Source organism: Triturus cristatus, chromosome 2_1 (genome assembly GCF_964204655.1).
Source record: "Triturus cristatus chromosome 2_1, aTriCri1.1, whole genome shotgun sequence".
NCBI classification, from domain to species: Eukaryota; Metazoa; Chordata; class Amphibia; order Caudata; family Salamandridae; genus Triturus; species Triturus cristatus.
In genome coordinates, this window is record NC_140581.1 from 759,340,360 (window position 1) to 759,367,448 (window position 27,089).

At 45.7% G+C, this 27,089-nt stretch overlaps 1 protein-coding gene across 1 annotated transcript in view; it reads right to left on the reverse strand.

Moving 5' to 3' along the window:
* The window catches only part of ALDH7A1 (aldehyde dehydrogenase 7 family member A1), a 295,831-nt gene that overhangs the window by 114,409 nt on the left and 154,333 nt on the right, over positions 1-27,089 (reverse strand). Inside the window, exons 10-11 of the mRNA XM_085632694.1 lie at positions 25,193-25,234; positions 8,823-8,917 (exon numbers count right to left, since the gene is read on the reverse strand). Coding sequence (XP_085488820.1) covers positions 8,823-8,917; positions 25,193-25,234 — 137 coding nt within the window. The remainder of the gene's footprint in view (positions 1-8,822; positions 8,918-25,192; positions 25,235-27,089) is intronic.

Sequence of the window (27,089 nt, forward strand, 5' to 3'; positions counted from 1 at the left end):
GAGGTGGAGGAGGTAGGGGAGGCGGTAGTGGGGAGGGCACTCTGAGGGGAGAAGTAGCAGAGTCCTTCCGTTTGGGTGGTGGAGGAGGAGCCGGAGTATCAAGGCGTCTTTTCTTGATAATTAAAGTCAATAGCCCAGTCTTTGGATCTTTGGACAGAGTCTTTTGTAAAGGGTCTGGTGTAAACAGAGCCAATGGCGCCGAATCGTCCGTCGGCACCGGTGATTTCGGAACCGAGGGCTTAGATGGTTTGTGTGCGCCATGCTTTTTTGGGGCCTCCGTTTTTTTCGGCGTCGAAGGAGTTTTCGGCGCCGGAGCGTCGGTGCCGACAGATTTGTGTTTGTGTTTGGTCGGCACCGAGAGTCCAGGCTTCGGCACCGGTGGCTTCGGAGTCGAGCTGGATATTGCTTTCTTCGGTGCCGGATGCTGTTTTTCGGTACCGGGCGTCGGCTGGCTCGATCCCGAGCTGCCGTGAGACTTTGGAGGCTTCGACACCGGGCCCGAAGGTGGGGTGATAGAAGCTTTGGTCTTGGTTTTGCCCAGGCCGGCAGGCGAGGGAGTAACCTGAGTCTCTTTGGTTTTGGGCGCGGGGGTGGGAGGGGGCATAGTACTCACGACCCGCTGCGCTGGTGTGATGTCCTCCACGTCGGAGTCGTCGGCCTCGGAAGCACTGACGACGTCTTCTTCCTGCTCGGTGTGTGTTTGCCCCGAAGCTTCGGCGCCGTCTCCGAAGATGTCCGGTGGAGCTGCAGACGATGAGTGCGCCATGGTGCGTCGAGCTTTTCGATCCCGGATGGTTTTCTTCGATCGAAAAGACTTACAGGCGGGGCAGTCTCTGGCCTCGTGTTCTGGAGAGAGGCAAAGATTACACACCTGATGGAGGTCGGTGTGGGGAAATTTAGACCCACATTTTGGGCACTTTTTGAACGGAGTCCTTTCCATCGGTCGGAACCGGATTCGAGGAGGGCCCGAAGGCCGGTGCCGATGTACGGGATGGAGAAAAGTGCCGCTTCGAGAGATGAAGATGATGATGAAGAAACTCGAAGAAACTAGGATTTTCCGTCGAGGCTGGAACCGTAGAAGTTCGAAGCCGGAGCACGAAGTATCACATCCGAGCCCGATGGCGGAAAAAAAACAATCTGAGGATGGAGCCGAAGCCCATGCGCAGTACGGACCGAAGGAGGAGTCACCAAACTCGTGACTTCCAAAGACTGTCCAAGAAGAAAAACAAACTGCAAACATCCGGGCCCAACACCAGATGGCGATCTATGCTAAGTGTACAATCTGCAGCTCATATGCCTCGAACGTTATGTTTTCTCTCAGTCTTTTATTATCCTGATGCTGCGAATATATTTTTTTTATTTGGGTATAAATAAATACTTATTATTAACGTCAATGCTAACCACTTAAGTTCTGAATCCAGAGTTTGTGCTTCTCCAGACCAAGCACTCTTAAAAAAAAAAAAAAAATGCCTACCAGCACAGATGACACATGAATCCTACATCTTGAAGTCCCCTTTGCCTTATGTAACATTTTTTATACACTGATTTACACATGTATGATTCATTGTCTCTGCCCTACACTGGTATGAGAGATGCTATAAAACAAATGTAATAAATGTGACAGAGGGGTTATGGAGAGATAAGAGGCATTGTTGGAGGGTGATAGAGGGGGAATCATTGAAGAGCCCCAACAAAGATAGTTGTATCCTGGTAAACAGTGAGGTCATCATTTACTGTGCATTAAAAGGTAATACAATTCAATATATATTGACAATTGTATGTGGAATGCACCATTTTCCCCTAGTTTTTTTGCGGAGGGGGTGGGGTGAGGGGGGAGCTCCACAAACCACCCTTTGTAGTGGGCAAGCTCAGTCGCTGCACTTGGTGTGCACCGTATAGGGACTGGTCTGACATTTGCCAGGGCTGCTTTGGGTTTCCAATACGGCCCTGGCAGGAGCAGGAGCCTCGTACCGCGAAATAAAAACAAACATTGAAAAGTTAGTCGCCGACTTGCAGCACCAACCTTTCATTAAAATGTTTAGATTTTTGCAAATGTTTTCAATATAATATAATAAAATCTTTAGCTATTAGATTATTTGTTTGGTGTGCTCTTGTTTGTGCATTTTTCACGAATTACTGTTTTAATGTTTGAAATTTAAATAGTACAAATTGCTTGGTGGTCCCCGGCTTCTAGTAATGACTTACTGGGGGTCCTCAGGAGTCAAAAGTTTGAGAACCACTGTTCTAGAGGGTGATACAACCGGATTAGTTGAAGCTTAAAAGTTTAGTCTTGTATTACACGGCTTTCTAAAGGTACAGTCGGACTTCCACTTTGACTGGGAATGTGCGTCAATGACCAATACTGGAGTAAACAAGTTTCCCTCATTCAATTCAGCATTCACTGTTATCCAATAAGGATGCAGTTTTGATATCTTTTCTCATTGCTCCTTATCATATTTTATAATAAGCACGACTGAGTGATGCTTTTGATACCTTATTCAAAACACACCCTACTCACCAGGGTCAGTCTCGATCTCTCATATCCCCTCTATTCAATCTGTCACAGGCAACAAGGATCTTGTACCACTTTTAAGCAGACAACGCCATGCAGCATACCTGGATGTTTCCGTATACCTTCTTTGGTGGGTATTGAAATCTGTATTTTAAAGAGAGTTTTAGATGCCACTTTAGGCTCTATTCTAGACTTTTTAGGCTCATTTTTAGGTCGAGTCTGGGCAGTGCATGTGCGGCTCTGCAAGGCATGCTGTATTCAGGTATGGACTTAAAGCTCCGCCCACTCTCCCCCCATATCTTTCATTAGCTTGTGTCATTGTCCTTTGGAAACTGCGGCTTTTCATTGGTCAATAGGCTTAGTAGCCCCTCCTTAGTACCCCCATGTCTCATTTTGTAACCTCCCTAGAGAACACACCTTTTTACATGTGTTGTTGCTCAGTAGACTTAAATTACAGCCTCCGAGCACTATTTCGTTTAATGGTTTTCACATGCCTGCTGATGCAAGCAGGACACGCTCTCTCGCAACGCATTATTATTTTTTTTACATTGCACGGCACGCCATGCCATCCCGATAGTGCTGGCTGTGCCTTTGCTTTACTTGCTGCACCAAATGAGGGTGCATGTTTTTTTTTTACTATTTAATTATTATTACTTTTTTTAAATTGCCCCATGCCGCAATTATACTTTAATGTCGGGCGCGCCCCTTTCCTTAAACGATCCTAATACCCTGATGGAGGTCGGCACTCGTCAGATTTACCACCAGCAACATTTCACTATCCGTAGTGGGTGACTGCACAATCACCCACCGTTGTAGTATTTTGTGGATGTCGGTTTATGTTGTGTTTTGTTGTTTGAGATATTTACCTTGACGGTGGAAACCTGAAGTACGGTCATTTCGGAAATTCAGGCCACGGAAAATCATTTTAAAACAACCTTAACTGCATTCAAGAAAAGGTTGGTTGAGGTAAATAAAGAGATGACGGAGTATAAAGATAACTTGACCCAATCCAAAAGTTTCAGAAAGACCTGAAGAAGTTTTCGTACACCAAGACTTATCATTATGCAGGCCCTGACTACAAACTGCTGAAACGCCAGATATATCAGGAGGTTCCTCGGATGACGACTCATCAACTAACCACGGATCCAGTGGAGGAAGCTTTCGAAACAGACAACAGGAAGAGGACGTACAGACAATTGGCAACAACAATGGCCCCAGTTTCCACCAGGAAGCCAAATGAATTTCCTGTGCTCATATGTCCAACAAAATCCACACCTGCTAAAAGGATGGAATCCACCGTTTGCACAGCCCCAACTCCCCTATATGAATAGCAACCAAAGGTTCCTTTTTTTAGGCGGGGGCAGGAGAAGACGGCAAAATCAAGTCCACTGTGAAGAAGACCAGAATCAGGGGGTCAACAAGAGGAGCAGAACCAGGGACCAACAAGCGAGACCCAGCACCAACGGAGTTTAGTGACAAATTTATCCTCTCACACTCTCACCCCGACTGAAGAAGACCTACTCAATAAGGGTCTAGGATTCGTGCCCACTAGTAGGCTTGACAACTACATTGTGAGCTTGCTGAAATCTTCCGTAAACCGAGATTAAAAGCTTTTTTTGAGAACCACCCACCAGGGGATAACTCAGAAGATGAAGGTGACACCAGCCTGAGAACTAAATCCACTTCCATATCTCCCCCCCCCCCCCCCAATTAAATACCAGTGGAACTCCCCACCTTCGAACAAGCAGTATTTAAGGACATTGAGAAAACATCTGAGGGAAGACAATTCAAAAATACGAGCAGAACTGAATTTGAGGCACTACATAACTTGAGGTCCAATGACCAGATCATCATTAAACCAGCTGACAAAGGGGGCGGGATAGTACTCCAAGACAAGGACGATTACCAAGCTGAATGTTGACGCCTACTAAACAACTAAAAACTACAGATGCCTGGAACTAGATCCCATCGGTCCTTTAAGTACCAGAATCCAAGCTCTCGTGGAAAATACAGAAGCCGACTGCATCATCAGTAAACATGAGGCCCGATTTCTTACAACCAGTGAAGCCAGGGTTCCCTATTTTTCAAGCTCCCTAAGATACACAGAGGAAGGAACCCACAACCCGGACGAGCCATCGTGTAAGGCATCGGCTCACTATTGGAGTCACTCTCTCGCTTTTGCGACTTTTTCCTGCAACCCATTGTTCAAACCAACATCAACTTTTCTGAAAGACACCAAAGACCTCTTACGGCAACTAACCTCTCTAGATTTTGACCCAGATACTTCACTTCTGGTCAGCCTTGATATCGACAGTCTTTACACCAGTCTTCCGCAAGACGATACACTCAAAGTGCTAAAAACATACCTGGAAGCCACCACATGGAAATACAACACTTAAAAAAGTCATTCATTCTATAGTGTGCAAACCTAGCACTTCAAGACAACTTTTTTGAATTTGAGGGGAAACCCTTCTTACAAATGTACGGCACTTCGATGGGCAGTACATTCGCCCCGAGAGTGGCTGGTCTGTAGGTGTTTGACCTTGAAAAGAAACATATCAAACACAGACATGCCCTTTTAAACACAACATCAAATTCTACAAAAGATATATTGATGACATCTTTTTGGTCTGGAAGGGCTTGGAAGAAACACTACAGACATTCCTTGTATGGATTAATGGACGTGACAAGAATTTGAAATTCACTCACAGTGTGGATAAACAAACTATCACATTCCTGGACCTAGACATCACAGCTGAGAGGGGTCAACTGAAGACCAAAACCCATTTTAAACCCACAGCTAGGAATTCACTTCCATCTGAGGCCACTTAGTGAAAACCTGCCCTTCGGTCAATATTTATGACTACGAAGAAACTGTAGTGATATCAAGGACTACAAACAGGCAACTTCCCTCTCGTCCAAACTAAGGGAACGTGGATATAAAAAAAAAGTCATCAGCACTGCCAAGAAACGTGCCAGAAATCAAAACAGAGAAGGATTACTGGAGACAACACACCGGTCAACTACTCCGATACCACTCACATGTGTGACAACGTACAACACCATCTCAAACAAAGTATCAAAAATCATCCAGAGGCACCGGAGGATCCTAGGAACCTGGAAATCTCAACTGGGAAAAACGCTTGTTTTCATATAGAAGACCAAGGAGCCTCAAGGACAGCCTGGTAGCCACCCACCCACAAACATCAGAACACCCCACACACAGTGTCCTGAATGCATGGGATTTACCCCATGTGACTGGCCATTTTCCCTGAGGTAACTGTAGTGTTTGTCAACTCACACAACCAGTAAAATCCCTAAACCTCGAACCTGGGAAAACATGGCAGATTAATAAACATACTAACTGCAATTCCTGCAACATAGTCTATCAAAACCCGCATCTGGGAGCATTGGAGCAATATCCGGCGCAAACGGAGCACAACCAGAATGACAGACCACTATTTGTAAACAGGTCATACCACCAATGATCTGAACTGGGTAATAATTGAACAACTAGACACCAGCATCTCCCATCTTCAGAACAGCCTAGTTGAGAAAGAACAAAGGTGGGTCTACCGCCTCTCCACCAACAAAAACGGCTTCAACGACAACATACCTTGGAACGCACTGAACAATCTCTAACCTAGGGTTATAGAGGGACATATGAATGGCCCCCGGCTATATTGTCATGCCCCATCTGTATATCATAGAGTCCTTCATGTAGACATATGAGCTACTTGTACAGACTTCCACCCTGAGCAATGACCGTATAGGTTCACGGCTCTAATCAGCTTCACCAGTTGCCTTTCTTATTATTGGCACCTATATTAGAAACTATCCTCACGCATACATAGGTTTGCAACAAACTGTATTGCGGCTTTCTTTTAGCATGGTTATCACCCCCCATCCGTAGTATCCATGCACAGGGCCAAGTGGGTTACTTCGAATATTCTCCCACATACAATCTGCTGTGTTGCACGATTTTACACACACCATCTATTGCAATCTGGTTAGATGACTTCTTACTGGATGCTAATCCTCTCCAAACAAGCCTTGTACACAGCCTAGTGGGTCGCTTTCCATTAATTAATAAATAATTAATAAAATCCTTGTACCGACCTATACACCATCCAATAGGATGGTTTTATAGTTATATTTTTATCCTTTTCACATTCAGACGGTCTAATTTGTCTATTGTTCGCCACATTTGTTGTAAACAAAGTTTCCCATTGCACGGGCACCTGACATCACAGTCTGTGCCTCACTTCCTGCCATACTTTCCCAATAGAGAGGCTCCCGTTCTAGTGCTCCCGACAGAGCACGCTCGGACGCCCTGATGTCACAAATTACAACGCCGGGCATGGCCACGCCCTCGGCTTCCTCCAAGTAACTTTTAAGCAAGCTTGCCACCACACTCCAATACCATTGTGATCCCGCGCAGGAACGAAGTAGGCATTGCACGTGGACGGACATCCTTGATGCAGTAAGTGCCATATCACAGATTCTATGGATATTCCTCCCTTCGGTATTCCAGCCATGGTCTGACCCGAAGGCTCTCTCCCCCTCATTTCTCCCATAGTGTGTGACAACAGGAGTCCGCCCCCTCCGGGATTGTTAAAAGCTACCCATTCCCTGTAACTCTTGTAAGCAGCCTTTTCTTTGGCATTTTGTGTTTATGTATTGTTCAGACATGCCTGCTTGCGCTACATAGTTATTGATTTACTTGCCCATCCGAGCAGCTTGTAGGTCTTGAAAGCATCACTTAGTGTGACTCTTCTTTGTCCAGTGTTTCAAGTACACTACTGGATACCACGGCATCTCCCTCATGGGGGCAATTACCACCACATGTGTTACACTTCACTAAGAGGCATACTTAAGTGCACTACTCACTTTGCGCTACTTTTTGCATATATAGCGTATTCTTGCATGCCCGTGTGCGAAGTGGCCTTTATTGGATCCTAATACCTGGATGGATATCAGCACTTGTCAGATTTACCACCAGCAACATTTCACTAAGTGACTGCTACCCTTGTAGTATTTTGTGTATGACTGTTTATGTTTTGTTGTTTCAGGTATTTATCTTGACGGTGGTAACCGCAAGTACGGTCATTTCACTGCACATCAGCACACCTTAGCGTGTGTGCGGTTATTCACACATCACTAATTCTGGCCCTGAAGAACGCCTCAGCACCCCTGTCGAGGCTGAAACATGTCGACCGCTTGAGAGAGGGTAAGGTAGACCATATACATCTTCCTTTTATCCCTACCGCATTTTCTAACTGTACCCCAGAAGCTCGAGAATAAAGGCAGTTATTGAGCATTCTAGAGGCACTTTAAATTTCACTTCCAGCACCATCTCCCTACACACAAAAAAAAAAACGCTGTGCTGTAAATCAGGCTTCGCAGCCCAGCTGGGTTGCATTCGGCAGCCCAGCTGGGAACCCAATGATGAAGCATGCCACCAACTAGGTTGGTGGGTGAGGGTTCTTTTAAAAAACCAAATGTTTTTTTTTATCATTCCTGTGTATGACAATCTGTCCTCTTCACTTTTGGATCCCTGAACGGGAACGTCCACATTGTTGTTTACAATTTTTTTTAAAGACCAGTTTAATGATTAGATTTATTCTATTTACCCTTTTTAACAATTCAGTAACGAAGTGTAGGGTTTCTGCTTTGATGCTTTATATTGTCATTCACTTTACATAAAAAAGCTAATTTGTATCCAATATTTCTATCCTTAAGCTTTTAGTGGGTTCTAGTTAATACATTTGGATTATGTTTATATTACCCTTTATTTAGGCCTTAGGCTCCATCTCTTGACCACACTACACTGTACTTCATAGTTTCTGCATCCCTCAGCAGTTCCACCTTGAAAATGGGAGTCCTGGCCCAAGTTTAAAATTTTTTGTCTATCTGTGAAAATGCAAACCAAGAGAGCAGTGGAAGTTTGCATCAGATTTTCTCCACCCATTTCTCTGCCACAAATTTCTTCAAAAACATGCAACCTGCTCCTCTCCTGAAACTCCCCACATTGCCTCCAAATAAACCAGAAGAGGATAAAGATGTTCTTGAGTTTAAGCCCCAAAATTCTGGATCAATCTGCCCACCTGTAAGCAATCTTGGAAAGCACAAAAAAAGTCCCTTGACTTAACCTGAAGAGAAAGGACTATATTCAGGTTGAGCAAATGAACAGGTGGCTGAATGGTGTGGTTACACCTAGTGGCAATCAAATTCATATGTACAAGTAAGAAACAAAAATCTATATAGTAACAGTGGCACAAACACAGAATAACACACTGGAAATACTTACGAGTCGTCGTGCAGTTGTACATCTCTGGCCTGCTGTGCCCACAGCAGCAAAAAGAACAGATGGGGTGACGAGGCTAAGGTCTGCATCATCAAATACTTAAATAAAAAATAAATAACGATTACACCAAAAAGTCAACGCAATAATGGACTCTGAACTCTAAAAACCTTTCAACAAAGACATGTCTTTTAAAGCTAGAGGAAGGCCACAGATCGCGCTTATCTATAAAACATTACTAACAACCATATTTTCTGGGCGCTCTCCAACACTTATCAAAGAAATAAGGAATATGCTACTTACCAGCATGCATCTGTTCTTGGCATGTAGAGCTGCAGATCTACACACTTTTGCATAGATCGCCATCTGGTGTTGGGCCCGGATGTTTGCAGTTAGTTTTTCCTCTTGGAAGGTCTTTGGAAGTCACAAGGTCGGTGACTCCTCCCTTGGATCATATTGCGCATGAGCTTTGGCTCCATCCTCGGATTGTTTTTCGCCAACAGGGAAAGATGGAGCGTAGTAATAACAGTGAAGAAACCCATGTGTGTTGTATCTAAATAAGATGGACTGGAACAGATACAGGTAGCCGGGTGGGCGTGTGTAGATCTGCAGCTCTACATGCCAAGAACAGATGCATACTGGTAAGTAGCATATTCCGTTCAAAGCATATGAGCTGCAGATTACACACTTTTGCATAGACTATATAGCAGTTCCCAACCTTAGCGGCGACCACCGGTATCTGTTGCAGTGGTTTGAAATAGTGTTTTTAGTACAGCCTGGCCCACACTAGCTTGTTGCTTGGTTTGCACATCTACACAATAATGTTTAGTGAAAGTGTGCGGTGTTGACCATGTAGCTGCTTTGCCGATATCATCTAATGGGATGTTCCCTAGAAAAGCCATAGAAGCCCCTATCTTTCGTGTAGAGTGGGCTTTAGGGGGGAACAGATAGCGTTCGTTTTGCTTTGTGGTAGCAAATCTGTATGCATTTTACAATCCACCTAGCTATCCCTGATTTTGAGATGGGGTTGCCTTTATGTGGTGGAGAGAAAGAGACTAATAGTTGTTTGGTCTTTCTGAAAGGTTGTGTTCTTTGGATATAGTAAAGTAAGGCCAGTTTAACATCTAGCGTGTGTAGAGCCCTTTCTGCAACAGTTTGAGGTTGCGAGAGAAATACCGGTAATACTACCGATTGGTTTAGATGAAAAGGGGAAATGACTTTAGGTAGGAATTTTGGGTTGGTACGGAGAACAACCTTGTTCTGGTGCATTTGGAGAAAAGGTTCTTGTATGGTAAGTGCTTGTATCTCACTGACCCTTCTAAGGAAAGTGATGGCTACAAGAAAAGCTGTTTTCCATGTGAGAAATTGCAGTTCGCATTTATGCAAAGGTTCGAAGGGCGGTCCCATTAGCTTTGTGAGAACTATATTTAAGTTCCACACAGGTGAGGGTGGTACTCTGGGGGGAATTATTCGTTTGAGGCCTTCCATGAAGGCTTTAATGGCAGGCACTCTGAAAAGTGATAGGTGCTGTCTGTTTTGTAGGTAAGCGGCAATTGCTGCGAGGTGTAGCCGAATGGATGTATATGCTAGGTTAAACCTTTGTAGATGGAGTAAGTAGCATATGATGTGTTGTATAGACACGTCTAGAGGATTGATGGTGTTATGGCAATAAACAACAAGTCTTTTCCACTTGGCAGCGTAGCAGGCTCTAGTGGTAGGGCGTCTAGCTTCTCTGATGACGTTCATACAGTCAGGGGGAAGGTTAAGGTATCCGAATTCTAGGATCTCAGGAGCCAGATCGCAAGGTTGAGCTGATCTGGGTCCGGGTGCCTGATCTCTCCATGGTTCTGGGTTAGGAGGCATGGCGAGAGGTGTAGCTTTTGGTGTGGTACTACCGAGAGTTCCAGCAGTGTGGTGTACCACGGTTGTCTGGCCCATGTTGGAGCTACTAGGATCAGTGTTAGGGAATGCTGTTGTAGCTTTCGCACCACTAATGGAATTAGTGGGAGAGGTGGAAAGGCGTACGCAAATTTGCCTGACCAGTTCATCCATATCGCATTGCCTTTGGACAATGGGTGTGGGTATCTGGCGGCGAAGCTTGGGCATTTTTTGTTTTCGTGGGATGCCCCCACATCTGAAAGAACGGGTGAAGAACCTGTGGGTGAAGTTCCCACTCGTGGATCTGCTGCGTCTGTCTGCTGAGCAGATCTGCCATGGTGTTTTGGACTCCTGGTACATGCTGGGCCAGGAGAAAGATTGTGTGGAATTGCCCATCTCCATATGCTCTGTGCTAGTTGAGAGAACTGTGGAGAGTGTGTGCCGCCTTGTTTTTTAATGTAGTACATGGCCGTCATGTTGTCTGTGCGAATGAGGACTGCCTTGCCTAAAATCTGTATTTGAAAGGATTTTAGGGCTAGGAAGATTGCCACTAACTCCAGATGGTTGATATGGAGTGACTTTTGTTGCGGCGTCCATGTGCCCTGCACTGTGAGATGTAATAGATGAGCTCTCCAGCCGGAGAGCGATGCGTCTGTTAGTATTATTTGTGGAACCGGGTCCAGGAACAGTCGACCTCTGGAAAGATTTGTGGTGTTCCACCACTGCAGAGAGCGATGGGTGCGACCGTCTACCAACACCAGATCTGTCAGTTGCCCCTGGGCCTGGTTCCATTGGCGCGCTAAGCACTCTTGGAGTGGACGCATCTGGAGACTTGCGTGAGGCACTATGAAAATGCAAGGGGCCATCATCCCTATCAGTTGCATAAACACTCTTGCTGGAAGGGAGTGTTGAGGTATGAATCTTTGACGCAAAGCCTGAATGCTTGCAATCCTGGCCGAATTGGGGTAGGCTATGGCTTTTGAGGTGTCTATGGTGGCACCGAGGTATTGCTTTATGTGGGATGGTGTTAGCTGGGACTTTTGGTGGTTCACCGTGAAGCCTAGCTGGTGAAGTAGTTGGATTGTAGTGGCAGTGTGGTGTACACATTGGTTGTAGGACGTGGCTTTTATCAGCCAATATGGGAAGACGTGAATGTGCTGTCTGAGGTGTGCCGCCACTACCGGTAGGCACTTGGTGAATACCTTTGGTGCTGTTGTGACCCCGAATGGAGCACCTTGAACTGGTAGTGTTGCCCGTCCACTACAAATCAGAGGTACTTTCTGTGAGCGTGGTGTACCGGAATGTGAAAGTATGCGTCTTTCAAGCCCAGTGTGGTGAGGAAGTCGTTCTGGGAGAGGAGCGGAAGTACCTGCGGAAGCGTTACCATGTGAAAATGGTCTGAATGTATGTATGTATGTGTTATGGGGCCGGAGATCTAGAACAGGTCGTAGAGTCTCGTCCCTTTTTGGTATTAGAATATATAGGGAGTAGACCCCTAAATTTTGCTGATTGACGGGAACTTGTTCTATTGCCTGTTTTTGTGGGAGGGAGATTACCTCCTGTTTTAGTAATGTGGTATGTTCTTGTGACATTGGGCGTTGCCTGGGTGGAATGTTTGGGGGGGGGGGGGGGGTAGATGTCAATTCTAGGCAGTACCCTGAGCGAATAATTTGGGTCACCCATTTGTCTGAGGTGATGGTCTCCCAGACCTGAAGGAAATTTTGTAGTCTGCCCCCGACCGGAGTGGGATGGTCTGGAGGGAGTGGGGGGGGGGGGGGGGGGGGGGGGGGGAAGTCATTGGGTAGGCGGTGTGGCAGAGCGGGCGGTATTTGTTTTGCCTCTGCCTTTATTGTAATTGCCCCTATGGCCGCCTCTTTGATAACCCCTTGTGAAGGTGGACTGAGCATGGGATTTGTAGGTAGTGGATGCGCTATCTGAGGAGTAGCCACTAGCCGTACCCCGAAAGGAAGAGCGGCGAAAGGAGCGCCTAGGAGGGTGTGACTGCAGGGCTCCCATAGATTTTGCCGTATCCGTGTCCCTCTTCATTTTCTCGAGGGCCTCATCTACCTTTGGGCCGAATAGGTGTTCTTGGTCAAAGGGATGATTTAGGATGGAGGCCTGTACCTCAGGTTTGAAACCTGATACTCTCAGCCAAGCATGGCGACGGAGGAGGACGCTAGTGTTAATGGCCCTGGAGGCTGTGTCTGCTGCATCTAAGGCACAGCGTATAGAGGTGTTAGTTATAGTCTTACCCTCTTGAATTAATTCATTGGCCCTATTTTTGTATCTTTCTGGGAGGTGGTGCATTATGGTTTCTAATTCATCATAATGCGCCCTATCGTATCTGGCCAATAGAGCTTGAGTGTTGGCGATACGCCATATATTGGCTGCCTGTGACGCAGTGCGCTTTCCTGACGAGTCTAGTAGCTTTGACTCCTGGTCAGGTGGTGGTGCTTCGCCTGACGCCTGGGAGTTTGACCTCTTCCATGCAGTGGAAACCACTAGGGAATCTAGTGGCGCTGGCCCTTTGATATAGGCAGGATCTGTGGGGGCAGCTTTGTACTTTTTTTCTATGCGTGGGTTAATGACCCTAGGCCTGACTGGGTCCTTAAAAACCTCTGGCGCACGTTTTATCACCCCCTTGAGCATAGGTAGTATGGAGGTAGACCTATGTGCAGTATCAAAGGTGTCGAGGAGGAAATCCTCCTCCACTGGGTCAGTGTGTAGCTCTACCCCGTGATAATGTGCCGGCCTCTGAAGTAGGTGGTGGAAACCCAATGAGTCTTCCGGTGGAGATGGCCTGGAAGGGTATAGGTCATCTTGTGGGACGTCTGGAATATCTGGATTATTGTAGTTGTCCCATGGGTCTGGGGATCCTGTAGGGGTGGGGTCTTGGGGTACATCCCCTGGATCGTAATATGGGTCCCCCTGATCATCATCGCCTGCAGACGGGGTCGGAGAGCGAGGAGGTGGGGGTGGAGAAGGTGGAGGGGGCGGAGAGGGTGGAGGAGGTGGGGAAGGCATTCTGAAAGGGGAGGTAGCAGAGTCCTTCCTCTTTGGAGGTGGAGGCGGAGCCGGTTTGTCCAAATGTCTCTTTTTGGAAGAGAGTGCCAAATGTCCAGTTTTTGGATCCTTGGTAAGAGTCTTTTGCAATGGATCCGGTGTAAACAGTTCCTGAAGATTTCGGGGCCGATGACTTTTTAGGCTTGTCCGTGACGTGCTTAGCACTGGGCTTGGGAACCTCAGTTTTCTTGGTGGGCGCCGAGGTGGGCTCCGACGTGGAAGTGTCAGTGCAGAGGGCCTTATGGGGCTTGGTCGGTACCGAAGATGGCGTCGGCACGGAAAGGCGGGGTTTCGACACGAGGGCTTCGGTGCGGAGCTCGGTGTCAAGGTAGAGACCGGTTTCTTTTTCGGTGCCCAAGTGCGTTTCTCGGCACCGCTGGAGGGCTGGCTCGAGCCCGAGCCGCCGGAAGGCTTATTTGGCTTCTTCACCGGGCCCGAAGGTGGGGTGTGTGAAGCAGTGTCTCTGGTCTTGCCTAGGCCCGGAGGCAAAGGCGTGACCGAAGCCTTTTTGAGTGTGGGCGCGGGTGTGGGAGGGGGTATAGTACTCACGACCCTCTGCGCCGGGGTGATGTCCTCCACATCAGAGTTGTCGGCTTCGGAAGCACTGGGAAGAAATGGAGGTGGCACCAGGTATGAAGTCACAGTCACGTGAAAACGGATAAGTTCACTGTGGTACTTTATTCTCCTTCATGTAACATGTAAAAACAGCCAACGCGTTTCGTTCCGTTTAAAGGAACTTCATCAGGGCAGAAAGTAATTCTGAAAGAAGCGTTCTATGTGAGTTTTCTCTGTAAATATCCAAAAGAGTAAATATCAAAAGTTGATGAAGTCAATCAGAAATGTAATTCCGAAAGAGCCCTTCTATGCGAACTTTCTCTGTGAGATATCCAAAACAGTAAGCATCAAAAGTTGATGAAGTCAATATATTGGTGGCGTTACAATTGACGCCTCACGATCGAAGATTAGGCACCCACAATCCAAGGAGGAAGCGCGGACGAGGTCCTCTTCGGTGTGCTGCTGTCCCGGATCTTCGACGTCGTCCCCGAAGATGTCGACTGGAACGGAGGTTGAGGAGTGCGCCATGTTTCGTCTGGCTCTTCGATCTAGAATAGTCTTTGTCCGGCCTGCAAGTCTTTCAGATCGAAAGTCTCGAGCCTCGTGTTCAGGGGAGAGGCAGAGGTTGCACACCTCATGAAGATCGGTGTGGGGGAATTTGGACCCACATCGCGGGCACTTCTTTAAAGGAGTTCTTTCCATCAGCCGGGACCAGAGATTGGGTAGGCCCGAAGTCTGCCGTCGACGACTGGAATCGAAGATGTGTCGAAGAGAAGGTGATTGAGGAGATCTGGATCTGAACAACACCGCGATAAGCGAGGATTCCGCTTCGATCGTCGAACTGGAAAAGTTCGGAACCGGAGCGCGAAGTGTTACATCCGAGCCCAATGGCAGAAAAAAAGCAATCTGAGGATGGAGCCGAAGCCCATGCGCAATACGATCCAAGGGAGGAGTCACCGACCTCGTGACTTCCAAAGACTTTCCAAGAGGAAAAACAAACTGCAAACATCCGGGTCCAACACCAGATGGCGATCTATGTAAAAGTGTGTAGATCTGCAGCTCATATGCCTCGAGCAGATTGTATTCAAATCAATGAGTAACAATGTGCATTTGTAAAGCGCAAGTTCATCTAGAATGGTTATCCTACTCAATGGTACTCATTTCATCCACCTCAGAAGGATGAAATGTTGAGTGCACCTACTGGGATTGAAACCTGTGACCATGAGGTCAAACAAAGGCCCCTGCAGTGGATGCATTAGCCCACTAAGCCACCAACACATAATAAGATAAAGTAAAACCCGATAACATTTTCAATACTGAGAGGACTAATGGAGAAGTAAAAAGGCCTTTGCTCTTTATTGGCCACATCTCTTAAGCAAGATTATAATAGCCTAACCCAACCCAGTTACAAAACGTTGTTTTATACAATCTTTCAGATGGCTTGCCAAGTTCCACTACTAAAGTACCAACAATTTATTTTACATTTCTAATTTACTATCCCTCATACAATTCTTTTGTAAGTGGAATTCTTTTGGGTTTCTCGTTTTCTAGCTGGCCAGTTTCCCTGTTCTGGATTTCTTGATCTCGATTTTCAACAGACTTTCTAATGCAATGATTATGCTTATATATTTAGAGCATTTGCAAAGTCCAGCACATATTACCAAAGGGGGCTTTTGATGCCAGGAGCGAGTTGACCTGGGGAAGAAGGACAGCAATAAAGTTGTGTTGTTGTGAAAGGAGCAAGGTTGCACATTTACACTACATGTAGTGATTTAGATTACGCACCCCAAGTTTACATTTTACTGCGCTAGCCACTGACTCGGTCCTATACCTACATCAGTGAGAAGTTAAAGAAGAACAGTGTTTTGACATGCACAGTTCTATGACACGTCATAGATTTTAGAGTAACCCCGTTCTTCTTTTGTACCAGTGAGCAATCCCACCATGGCGATTGCACGAAGGAGTGAGCCCATCTTGTGCTGCAGGGAAATACTGCTCATCTGTGCAGCCTCATCTTCCCGCTAATCTTTGTGGAAGGAGATTCTTTCGTTGAGGCAATGGAGTCCTGTATTGTGGAGGAATTTGTAGGCGTGAGTGAGCAGCTTGAAGGTCACTCTTTTCGAAGGAGAGCCAGTGGAGGTCTCATGGGTGCTGGGTGATGTGGTTCTGTCGTGGGATGCGGGAAAAGTAGAGTATGATGCAGAGTTTGCGGTCGTAGTCTGTGGGTGTGGGAGGGTTGTGGAGGGCGCGTGGCCACCAGGCGTCGTGCCACGAGGACCAGAACATCTGTCTTCTCAGAGTTGAGCTGCAGGCAGCTGCTGCTCATCCAGGATGCGACGTCCTACATTCCTTTCTGGAAGCGGTGTCTGGTGATATTAGGTTCCTTGGTGAGGGAGAGGATTAGCTGGGTTTTGTCGGCATAGGATACTTAACTGAGCCTGTGTTTTCTGATGATGGTTGCGAGCGGGGCCATGTAGATGCTGAAGAGTGTGGGGCTGAGTGGGGATCCTTGGGGCACTCCGCATCTGATCCCTGTGGGTTCGGAGAGGAAGGCCAGGAGTCTGATTCTTTGAGTTCGGCCAGCGAGGAAGGAGCGGATCCAGTCTAGGGCAGCTGCCTGTATGCCGGCATCGTGAAGTCTGGCAGCTAGTGTACGGTGGGAGACGGCGTCAAAGGCTGCTGAGAGGTCCAGTGGGAGGAGTGCTGCCGTGTGGCCTTGGTCGAGGAGAGTTCAGATGTCATCAGTGGCGGCTAGGAGGGTGGCTCGGTGCTGTGGTTGTTGCGGAATCCGGATTGAGAAGTGTCGAGGATCGAGTTGGATTCTATGAAATTCGTGAGCTGGATGTTGACGATCTTCTCAGTGACTTTGGCGATGAAGGGGAGGAGGGAGATGGGTCTGTAGTTTTTGAGGTCCGTTGGGTCTGCGGAGGGGTTCTTGAGTAAGGGTTTGACTTCTGTGCTTTTCCAGACATCGGGGAAGGTGCCTGTTTCAAGGGAGCAGTTGATTGCACGTTGTAGTTCAGGTGCTATGGCAGAGGAGGCTCTGTGGAAGATGTGCGGCGGGCAGGGGACTGTAGGCTTCTCATGGTCTTTGTGGTGTCTTCTGTGGTGACATGGGTTCAGGTGGTGATGCTCAGCTGGGTGGCATTGCTGGTGGATGGTGTTGTGTCTGTGCCTTGGTTCTGTTCATCGAAGTTGTCGTAAAGAGTCCTGATCTTGTGATGGAAGGAGCAGTGTTTGTTGCAGATATCCTGGGAGGAAGGGACGTCCGAGATTTCGCCAGGGGGTATGGTAAATTCTTGTATGATGCTGAAGTTACTTAGAGTTGCGGGAGTTGGAGCGGATTTTGTCCTGGATGAAGTTCCTCTTTGTGGACCGGATGAGTTGGTGGTGTTCTGTCAAGGCAATTTTGTAGGCGGTGCGTGCTTCTGAAGTTTTGCTGTTCCTCCATGCTTTCTCGAGTCGTCGGCACGTGTACTTGGATTCTCGGAGGTCTGTGGTGAACCAGGTGGCCTTCGAGGTGCATTGTATGTCAGAGTTCTGGAGGGTGGCGAGCGTGTTTGCGCAGTCGGTGAGCCATCTGTGGAGTTTGTTGGCTGCAGGGCTGGCGTCGGCCGTGGTGAGTGGAAGATTGTGGCTGAAGGCGGAGTTGAGGTGCTCTTCGGTGATCTTGCTCCAGTTTCTGCATGGGGGGCATGGTGTAGGTTTGGGTGCGGTGGGTTTCGAGAAGGAGAAGTGGACGCAGCGGTGGTCTAGCCAGAGGGGTTGCGTGGTGTGGCTGAAGCAAATTTTGTTTCCTCCTGTGAAGATTTGGTCGAGGGTGGGTCCTGCCTTGTGGGTGGGTGCGGTGACGAGCTGCTTGTGTCCGATGTTGGTGAGGATGTCCAGGAGGGTGGTGGAGTTAGGGTTCGCTGAGGTTGTCGAGGTGGAGATTCAGGTCTCTGAGCAGTCCATGGGTGCGAGGGCGTGGGACGCTAGGAGGTCTGCGATGGTAGTGGCAAGGTCCGGGAGGTCTGTAGGCAAGAGTTACGCATAGAGTCGTTCTGGGGTTGATCTGGAAGTGTTCCATGGGGGGGCGAGGATTCATTTGAGCTGGCGGTTGTGAGTTGGAGGGCGCTCTGGTTTATTAATATTAATAACTACTCAAGATCAAGAGGCTAAGGGCCCTTTTTTATAGTTGCCTTAGACAGATGGCTTGGTTCTGATGAGACCAGTCAATCTATTATCGGGTTGAAAAATCGACAACTCACCCTTGGCTGAACTAGGAGTATTTCATATTGGAGTAACCTATGAAATTGTTAACAGACCATACACTATTTTGAATTAAGACATCAAACTAGGGTTTTGTACAGAGTTGTTACACAATCTTGTATATATTCACTTTGCCTTTCCGGAGCACTGTATTGACTGCACTAATGTCATTTTTATAGTACCTGAAAAATATCAAACAAGGAATACACAATTGCAACTACGGAAAAAGAGCCATTAAGTCTAATTAGTACATCAAGCACTGTAGGGCGGTCAATGTGTTCTGGACTGACTCCATTACGTGGGATTGATTACAAATGGTAATACTATTAATGAGTCCCATAGGACCACTGTCATGTTTGTGTATTTTCTAGTCCAGGTGAGCAGATTGGTGTTGCCTTTGTTCAGTTATGGTTCCTTAATAGTGGCGTGGCAGCGCTGTCCTGCCTCCTTTATTTTAGGGACATTATGATAATAAAAATAAAGGAACCCTGATCACACTGATCACACTGATCCTCACTCAGCAAGGGGGTCAGGCAATCAGGCCCTTTTGAAAGACACATGAGCTACTGTGTATGTGCCAGCCTTCGCTGGTTTAGCTGGGCTTACCTGCTTTCAACCCTGGCCTCCGTTTCCTGCTGGGATGGATGGCCACACCTCCCAGTAATTTAGGGAAACCTCGCTCATTGATTGCAGCCTGGATGTTTTAGGCATCAACCCTGTGCTGCCTGAGGCTGTATGACAATCAGCGAAGGTGCACCTTCCCAGCTCAGAGTGGGATCATCAAGCCTTACTGCCCACTCCCCCACCCTGTGATGAGGTCGGAAAGGAATGACATTCAGATAAGTCACCAATACATGAGGAGGCAGACCAGTCTGCATGTGACTGGCATCAAAGGACGCCAGGTCAAATGATGTAAACATACAGTGCGCATGGTTCAGTAAAGAACAGCCTGCGCACTGTATATGAATCATCAGCCCACTCCTTGGCGGCATTCCTTAAGAAGGAATTGCTGAGGTAGTTGTCAGAAATGGCCCCTCCACTTTAATATGTCACTAGCCACCACGGTCTTTGTTCATTAACTAGTCACATTACTTGGCTGCTCAAAGAAATGAAGTCCAAATGTACTACATCTTGGTGGATAAGAGGTTACTGCAGCGGACAACAGAAGTGGATCAAGGTCCAGTCCCATGCACAACGGAGTGCCCTGATGATGGAGAAGAACGGAAAGCTACATGGCGCCTAATTTACACCCTCCTTCAAAACCCAATAGTTGTCAAAAACCTAGGTCAAAACTTATGAGACTACATGTTGCTAATGAGCAATAGAGAAGTTAACATGGCAATGCTCTGGGGTGCATTAGAAGTTATAATAAGGGGTTCAGCGGACTGCAGAAGCAGATCACTTAAATACAAAATAAAAAAAATCCGAGGAAAGTCTAGCTAAGTAGGCAGAGAGCAGATATGAATGACCCAATGAAAGTTCATAAAAATACATCTCAGCATCCATGGAAGAAGGTTGTGGATCTGAGAAGTCAGGTAAACTAAGCATAGGCTGACAGGGCAAATTACCTGCTTGCAAGGTTAAATAACCATTTCTTTCAATGAGGAACAGGCCAGGCAGACTACGACTGAAACCAGCATACATCAAAGTGCACAAAGGGGAGGAAAAGCTGTGCAGGGAGGCAAGGTAGATAGCGGATGGGTTCAAGGAGTACTACGAAGAACTCTACACAAGGGAGCATACAGACAGGGTGGAGAGAGATTTTCTGGGAAGCGATGCACTCTTACAAGTGACAAGGCCTGACCAGAACACCTGCAGAAACAGATTGCCACGGAAGACATCCTGAACACAATTACAAACCTGAAGTCAATCAAAACCATGAGCTTGGATGGCTTCATGGCGAACATCTATACGACATCTTTACCACAGTTACTTTCAATTCTTCTCAGGGTCTTTTACAATGGAGACAACACTTTCACTAATTATTAAGACACGTAAGCCCCTTATAGAGGGTGCCTCTGATGCCAAGCTGCTCCCTTTCATATTGGCAAACAGTGTACGAAGTCTGGAGTCCCTAATTCACTAGGCCTAAATAGTCTGGCAGTTCATGGGAGATTCACGAAGGATAATGTGTTTTCAGAGTTGGGCTTTGGTGGGCTATCAGAAGCTAAAGATAAGTATTCAGGTGAACAGCACTTATTCCAACTAAACGTTGTAAGGGAAGGCAACTAGACAGGAGTTCACTCTTTTCCTTAATGTTTGCCCAGACTTTAGAGCCATTGCCACAACACATCAGGTCAAATACGCAGACAAGTGTATAAAGTTGGCCAGAAATTAATTCAAACTCACTATGTTGCTGAGGACATCTTGATAACTGTCATAGATCCAGTGAAGGAACTTATGGCAATGGTTGTGACGTTTCAGGCCCAAGTTACATGCCTATATTAAGGTCTCGGAACTAAATATTAAACTGTCACTTGTAGCAATTCGCTGGATTATGGGTTAAACCACATTCAGATAGTCCAAGGGGATGATAAAATACCTGGAGATCTGTTTGACCTCCACAATAATGCCCTATACCCTGCAGAGAATGACAATTTCGACCAGACAATTCCCTTTGACAGGAAGAGCATAGTAAAAGGCCAAGGCTGCTGCTCCGAATATGTTAGGCAAAGCAAAGTGCAAGGCTGGAAATGAACCCTCCCAAAGTGTGCTATGACCTAAAGAAGGATGCCTAGGGTTTTGAGACCTAGCCGGGTCCCAGCAAACAGCACTCCTATGGAACCTATACATGTGGACCCAATGAGACACGGAAAAATAAATAGTAAATGATTGTCCACACACTAGATTGTGTAATGCACCTATCCAATCATCAGCAGTGTAAATTTTGGCGATGAAGATTGATGCCCTGCTCTTCATGGTGCAGGTTTAGCCCACAGTCCTAACCTACTGCTACTGTGAATTCTTCAGATAGTATCACCCAATCTGGACTCACTAACGAGGTTAGTGATTGGCTTGTGGGTTTACTATGCCAACTTCATAAATGACTGGTGGACCGTTATCCATCAGATTAAGGCTGCGACAGCCCAGTAAGGGTAAAGTGCAAAGATCAACCAACAGTGTAATCCATTTTATTTCAAGTCTCTAAAGTAATTGTACTTCAGTATTTTTTCATTCACATTGAGGCTGTGTTATTCCATATTTTGAATGCTAATGAAATGCCCATCCAGGCGTTTTCTGCAGCACATTAATATTCACACTATATCCTAGGTAGCCATACATCTATTCACACAATGCATTTCGGGCTAAAATTAGGGGAGAGTCCAACTCGGTCTCAGGAAATATATCCAGGCCACTGATATGTAAATACAAATAAAGGTAAGCATCAGTGTAATGATGGGGAGAATAAGTTACCAGTGTCCTCATCACAATTATCATACAAATGTTTATGAAGGCCATGCAAGACGTCCGAAACGGATCCAAATAGGGTCGCCAATTTCAGTAGTACTAGCATCGAAGTAGTGTTACTGCCCAAGACTACTTTCACTGGAGAAAACAATGGTTCTGTCGGGTGTATGCAACTAATTTGCACATGGTATTTAATTCATAAAGGGAAGATGTATGTATTAATCATACATTTATATATAACACCAAGAACAACAACTTGTTTATCTAAGCAATGAATGTCTTTACTTTCTGTTCATATATAGGCAAATTAATGAAATGGCTGTCTGTGATATGCAACACATACGACGAAAAAACAAACTAATACAGTGTAAATTTAGTGACTGGTAGTGATATGTGATAAAGTGCTATACAAATGTGACATAAATGACATATGTGGTATGTACAGAACACGGAGAAATGTTTATCTTTCATCAGGACAGAAGGGGAAGAAAGGAGTGACAGCCTGTTGAATAATGAAGTCAGAATGGTGTGTTCCTGGTGTGAAATTACGTAAGAGACGCAATGAAAACGTCTTGCTTACCGAGAACAGGGGTCCGAATATCTGGGCATCCAATTATTTGAGGTCCGTTGATGTATCAGCCGACACCTTCGACTCACATTCGTGGATTGTGGTCTGAAAGTGAAGTGGAACCATGCTTAGTCATGTGCCAGTAGTATAATCAATAATGTATAGAGGCGGCACTAGTGTGGGGCCTACATACCTGTATTTGAAAACTGAAAGGAGTCTTCACCAGCCGGTGGAATTAGTTAGAGAGGCCGCCGAGGCGATCCAAAGCACTGCAGTGACAAAAATGAAGGTAGGGGACTAATCAGTCTAAGACTAATGCAAACCAACCATAAGTCACGTGGTGTTTAAAACGATAAAGAGGTGGGCCGCCAGTCTACCCCCGTTTGTGACTACGCCGAAAAAAACAAATCATTCTAAATTCTAGTGGACACTGAAGCGATGTTGATCGCAGCCAGAGTGGTTCTGGGAGAGCGCGTAGTGAAACTGGGTTTCAGATTCCCCGCAGACCACACTCTGTAGCAGCTGCACCTTCAAGCACGCTACTTTTGACACTTACGCGGAGAATGGAGAACTGTCAAATACTGATGCTCTCGTCTTCCGGCAAGCGCACAACTCATCGGACGTGGACAGATGAGGACGTCTCACTCCAGTAAGTGAATAACCGGAATTCTTTTGTCTGGTTTAGGATGCGTGAATCTCGCAGTCTCAAGTAGGGTTGTCACCTTTTATCTACCCACAGAGCTGCTCCCTTACGGACATTTTCACTAAGCTGAACGTAATTGCGTTTTAGATGTTTTCATAGCATCGCTGCCGCTTCTGCATTGTAGTAGGTGCCCCACTTCGTCTTGCCACACACAAGTGTAGATCATTTCGTCCTCTGTTAATTCACTTCCACATCGGTTTATTTATACCATACTGGTTGCACACGGTGATGGGTCGTTAACGCTCGAGTGGCATACCGTCATTTGAAATCACAGCACCTTTTGCCTCTTTCGAGTTTCACTACGCGCTCGCCCAGAACCGCTCGGGCTGCAATCAACATCGCTTCAGTATCCATTAGAATTTAGAATGATTTGGATTTTTCGGCGTAGTCACAAACGGGGGTAGCACACCTCTTTATCGTTTTAAACATCACGTGACTTATGGTTGGTTTGCATTAGTCTTACACTGATTAGTCCCCTACCTTCATTTTTGTCACCGCAGTGCTTTGGATCGCCTTGTCGGCCTCTCTAATTCCACCGGCTGGTGAAGACTCATTTCAGTTTTCAAACACAGGTATGTAGGCCCCAAACAAGTGCCTCCTCTATACATTATAGATTATACTACTGGCACATGACTAAGCATGGTTCCACTTCATTTTCAGACCACAATCCACGGATGTGAGTCTAAGGTGTTGGCGGATACCTCAACGGACATCAAATAATTGGATGCCCGGATATTAGGACCCCCTGTTCTCGGTAAACAAGACTTTTTCACTGCGTCTCTTACGTAATTTCACACCAGGGACACGCCATTCTGACCACATTATTCAACAGGCTGTCACTCCCTTCTGTCCTGATGAAGACCCGCCTTTGATGCTTCACAAGCTGCACTATTGCCAAGGGTCGAAATGTCGACGTTACTGTCTTAAATAAGTCCACGCAATCTCCCTGACTTGAATTGGAAATCATTACCATTGTTGGGATCTATGCATTTATCCTTGGACTTGAAAGATAAACATTTCTCCGTGTTCTGTACATACCACATATGTCATTTATGTCACATTTGGATAGCACTTTATCACATATCACTACCAGTCACTAAATGTTTGTTTTTTCGCCGTATGTGTTGCAGATCACAGACAGCCATTTAATTAATTTGCCTATATATGAACAGAAAGTAAAGACATTCATTGCTTAGATAAACAAGTTGTTGTTCTTGGTGTGATATATAAATGTATGATTAATACATAATTCTACACCCGACAGAACCATTGTTTTCTTCAGTGTACTTACCCAGGTTCTGAGGGTTACTGGGTTACCCCATTATTACTAATGGCAAGACTACTTTCAAGTCAGGGACTGCGACTTGGTTATCTCATAATGGGACATCGGCTCAAACAGGCAGACGTTGGCTACGGATCTGCAACAGGAGTCTGGGTTGGAGCCGAAGATCACATCACCTCTACCCTGGTGGAAATTTACTGGCTCCACTTGCTGCCCCCTCCCCACCACACTCCCCCCAAAAACCTACTGCATAGTTAGAATCACTAGAAGTAGTGTGACTCAATTAAAAAGGGATGGATTTGGGTAGGGCAACAAAGTATAATGTATTCTTTTAGTTATGGTACACTGGAAAGGAGGGTTTATGAAGCTCTCCCTACAAATGGATAGTCAACATCGTATTTGTGCGGACTATGTTTTAAATTACTGCTTCTTTAAAGCTTCTTAGGGAAATCAGATTCTCCAACCAATTTTTGAGACCCCTTGTAACAGATTCAGTCAGGAGTACCAACCGAGACAGAATAGACTACACAACCTGGAGCTTCAATGGTTTTAGCCTTCCTCTCCACACCTTCCGTTTCTAACAGAAGCATTTTTAATTAAAGAATTTTCAATAACTACTACAGTGACCGGTTGCTATCTGTCAAGAAAAGAAAAATAATTCAGCTTACCAATAATGGCATTGTTTCCTCCCAGCTCCAGTAACTTTCTTCCTGAGAAAGCAAGGAAAAACAAAACAAACGTCAACATAGGAGCAGTACATGTGACCGGCACAAACTACAATTGAAAAAGAATACATTTTAGCTCCTACTTAAACCTATCCAAAAGCTAGGCAGTCACAATTAAATGACTGCTGCACAACAGCAGCTACAATTCAAACCAACAGGGATTCACTTTTTTAGATCGAGCTATACAAGTTATTAGCTGTTTCGATGACCTCAATTTATCCATCCTTCAAAAAAGTACAATAAGAATGAAGAGAAAGAAAGTGGGCTTTCGTCAGCTCCAGTCAGCCATTAGCTTTCATACATTTCCATGGTTAATCGTTGTGTGGATGGTCTGTCTATCAAGGAAAAATAATTTCATAGAGAGATGTTTACTAAGTCCCATTTGCGTCTTCATTAGGTTTTGGTAAAGTAATTATTTTGTTACACTGCAAATTCGACGTGACAAGTAAATGTAAGTGCAGGTCTCAGACATGTTCGCTTTGTCAGCATGGTGACATTTTAATTGTGGGTGTTAGGCGGCTTACTTTAGAAAGTTGATGCGGTTTAGATGAAATAACCACTTACAAAGACAAGGTTATCCGCTAATCGCCCTATCGTGCTCCTTTTAGTTTGTTGTTAACAACATTGTTGGTGTTACTTGTTTAGTTCACAATGTAAAAATGCTACACAAATACTGTCCGTTTTTGCCACATTATTAAACATACCATCCTATTACAACTAACATCCTGGCACTATTAGGTCACATATAAATATATCAAAAACCATAATAGCGCACATGGGCATCGACTCCATTGTTAGATTGTATTCTCGCAAGCGGATGAGAATGGAGTAAGTGAGTGTAGTACAGAGATGTCCATGCGTTTGTAATGGAAATAATGAGAACTGCAAAAACTACAGGTGTCCGGGGAGGTGGGAGGGAGCATGTGAATCTACAGCTCTACATGCCAAGAACAGATGCTTACAGGGTAAATAACAGAATCCGTTTGAGGCATGTGTGCTGTAGATACACATGCTTTGCATAGAATATATAGCAGTATTCTCCCAAAGCAGTGGTTAACCAGTAGATGTTGCAGTTGTCTGAAAAAGTGTCTTTAGCACTGCTTGCCCTACATTCACATCCACACAATAGTGTTTGGGAAATGTGTGTGGTGTAGACAATGTTGCTGCCTTACAGATGTCAGCTATAGGAATGTTACCTAAAAAAAACCATAGATGACCCTATTTTGCCAGTGAATGCGCTTTAGGGGGCATAGATAAAGTTCTTTTAGCTTTTGCATAACAAGTTTGAATGCATTTAACAATCCATCTTGAAATGCCAGATTTAGGGATATGATTGCCTTTGTGAGGTGGAGGAAATGCAACAAACAGTGGTTTTGTTTTACAAAAATCTTTTGTCCTTTCGATACAATACAATAACGCTTTTCTGACATCAAGTGTGTGAAGAGCTCGTTCTGCTATAGAATCAGGTTGAGTGAAGAACACAGGTAACTCAACTGATTGGTTAAGATAAAAAAGCAGAAACTACTTCTGGGAGGAATTTGGGTTGGTGCGATGAACTACCCTATTTTTATGAAGCTGAAAGAAGGGTTCTTCTAAGGTTAATGCCTGTAGCTCACCAACCCTCATAATGAAGTGATTGCAATACGGAAGGCAACCTTCCATGAAAGGAACTGTAAAGGACATTTGTGTAATGATTCAAAGGGTGGACCCATGCGTCTTATAACTACAATGTTGAGATTCCAGACCGGTGCCGGATGATTCTGGGTGGTATTTCTCTTTTTAAGCCTTCCATTAAGGCTTTAATCACAGGAACTTTGAACAAAGATAAATGCAGTCTGTG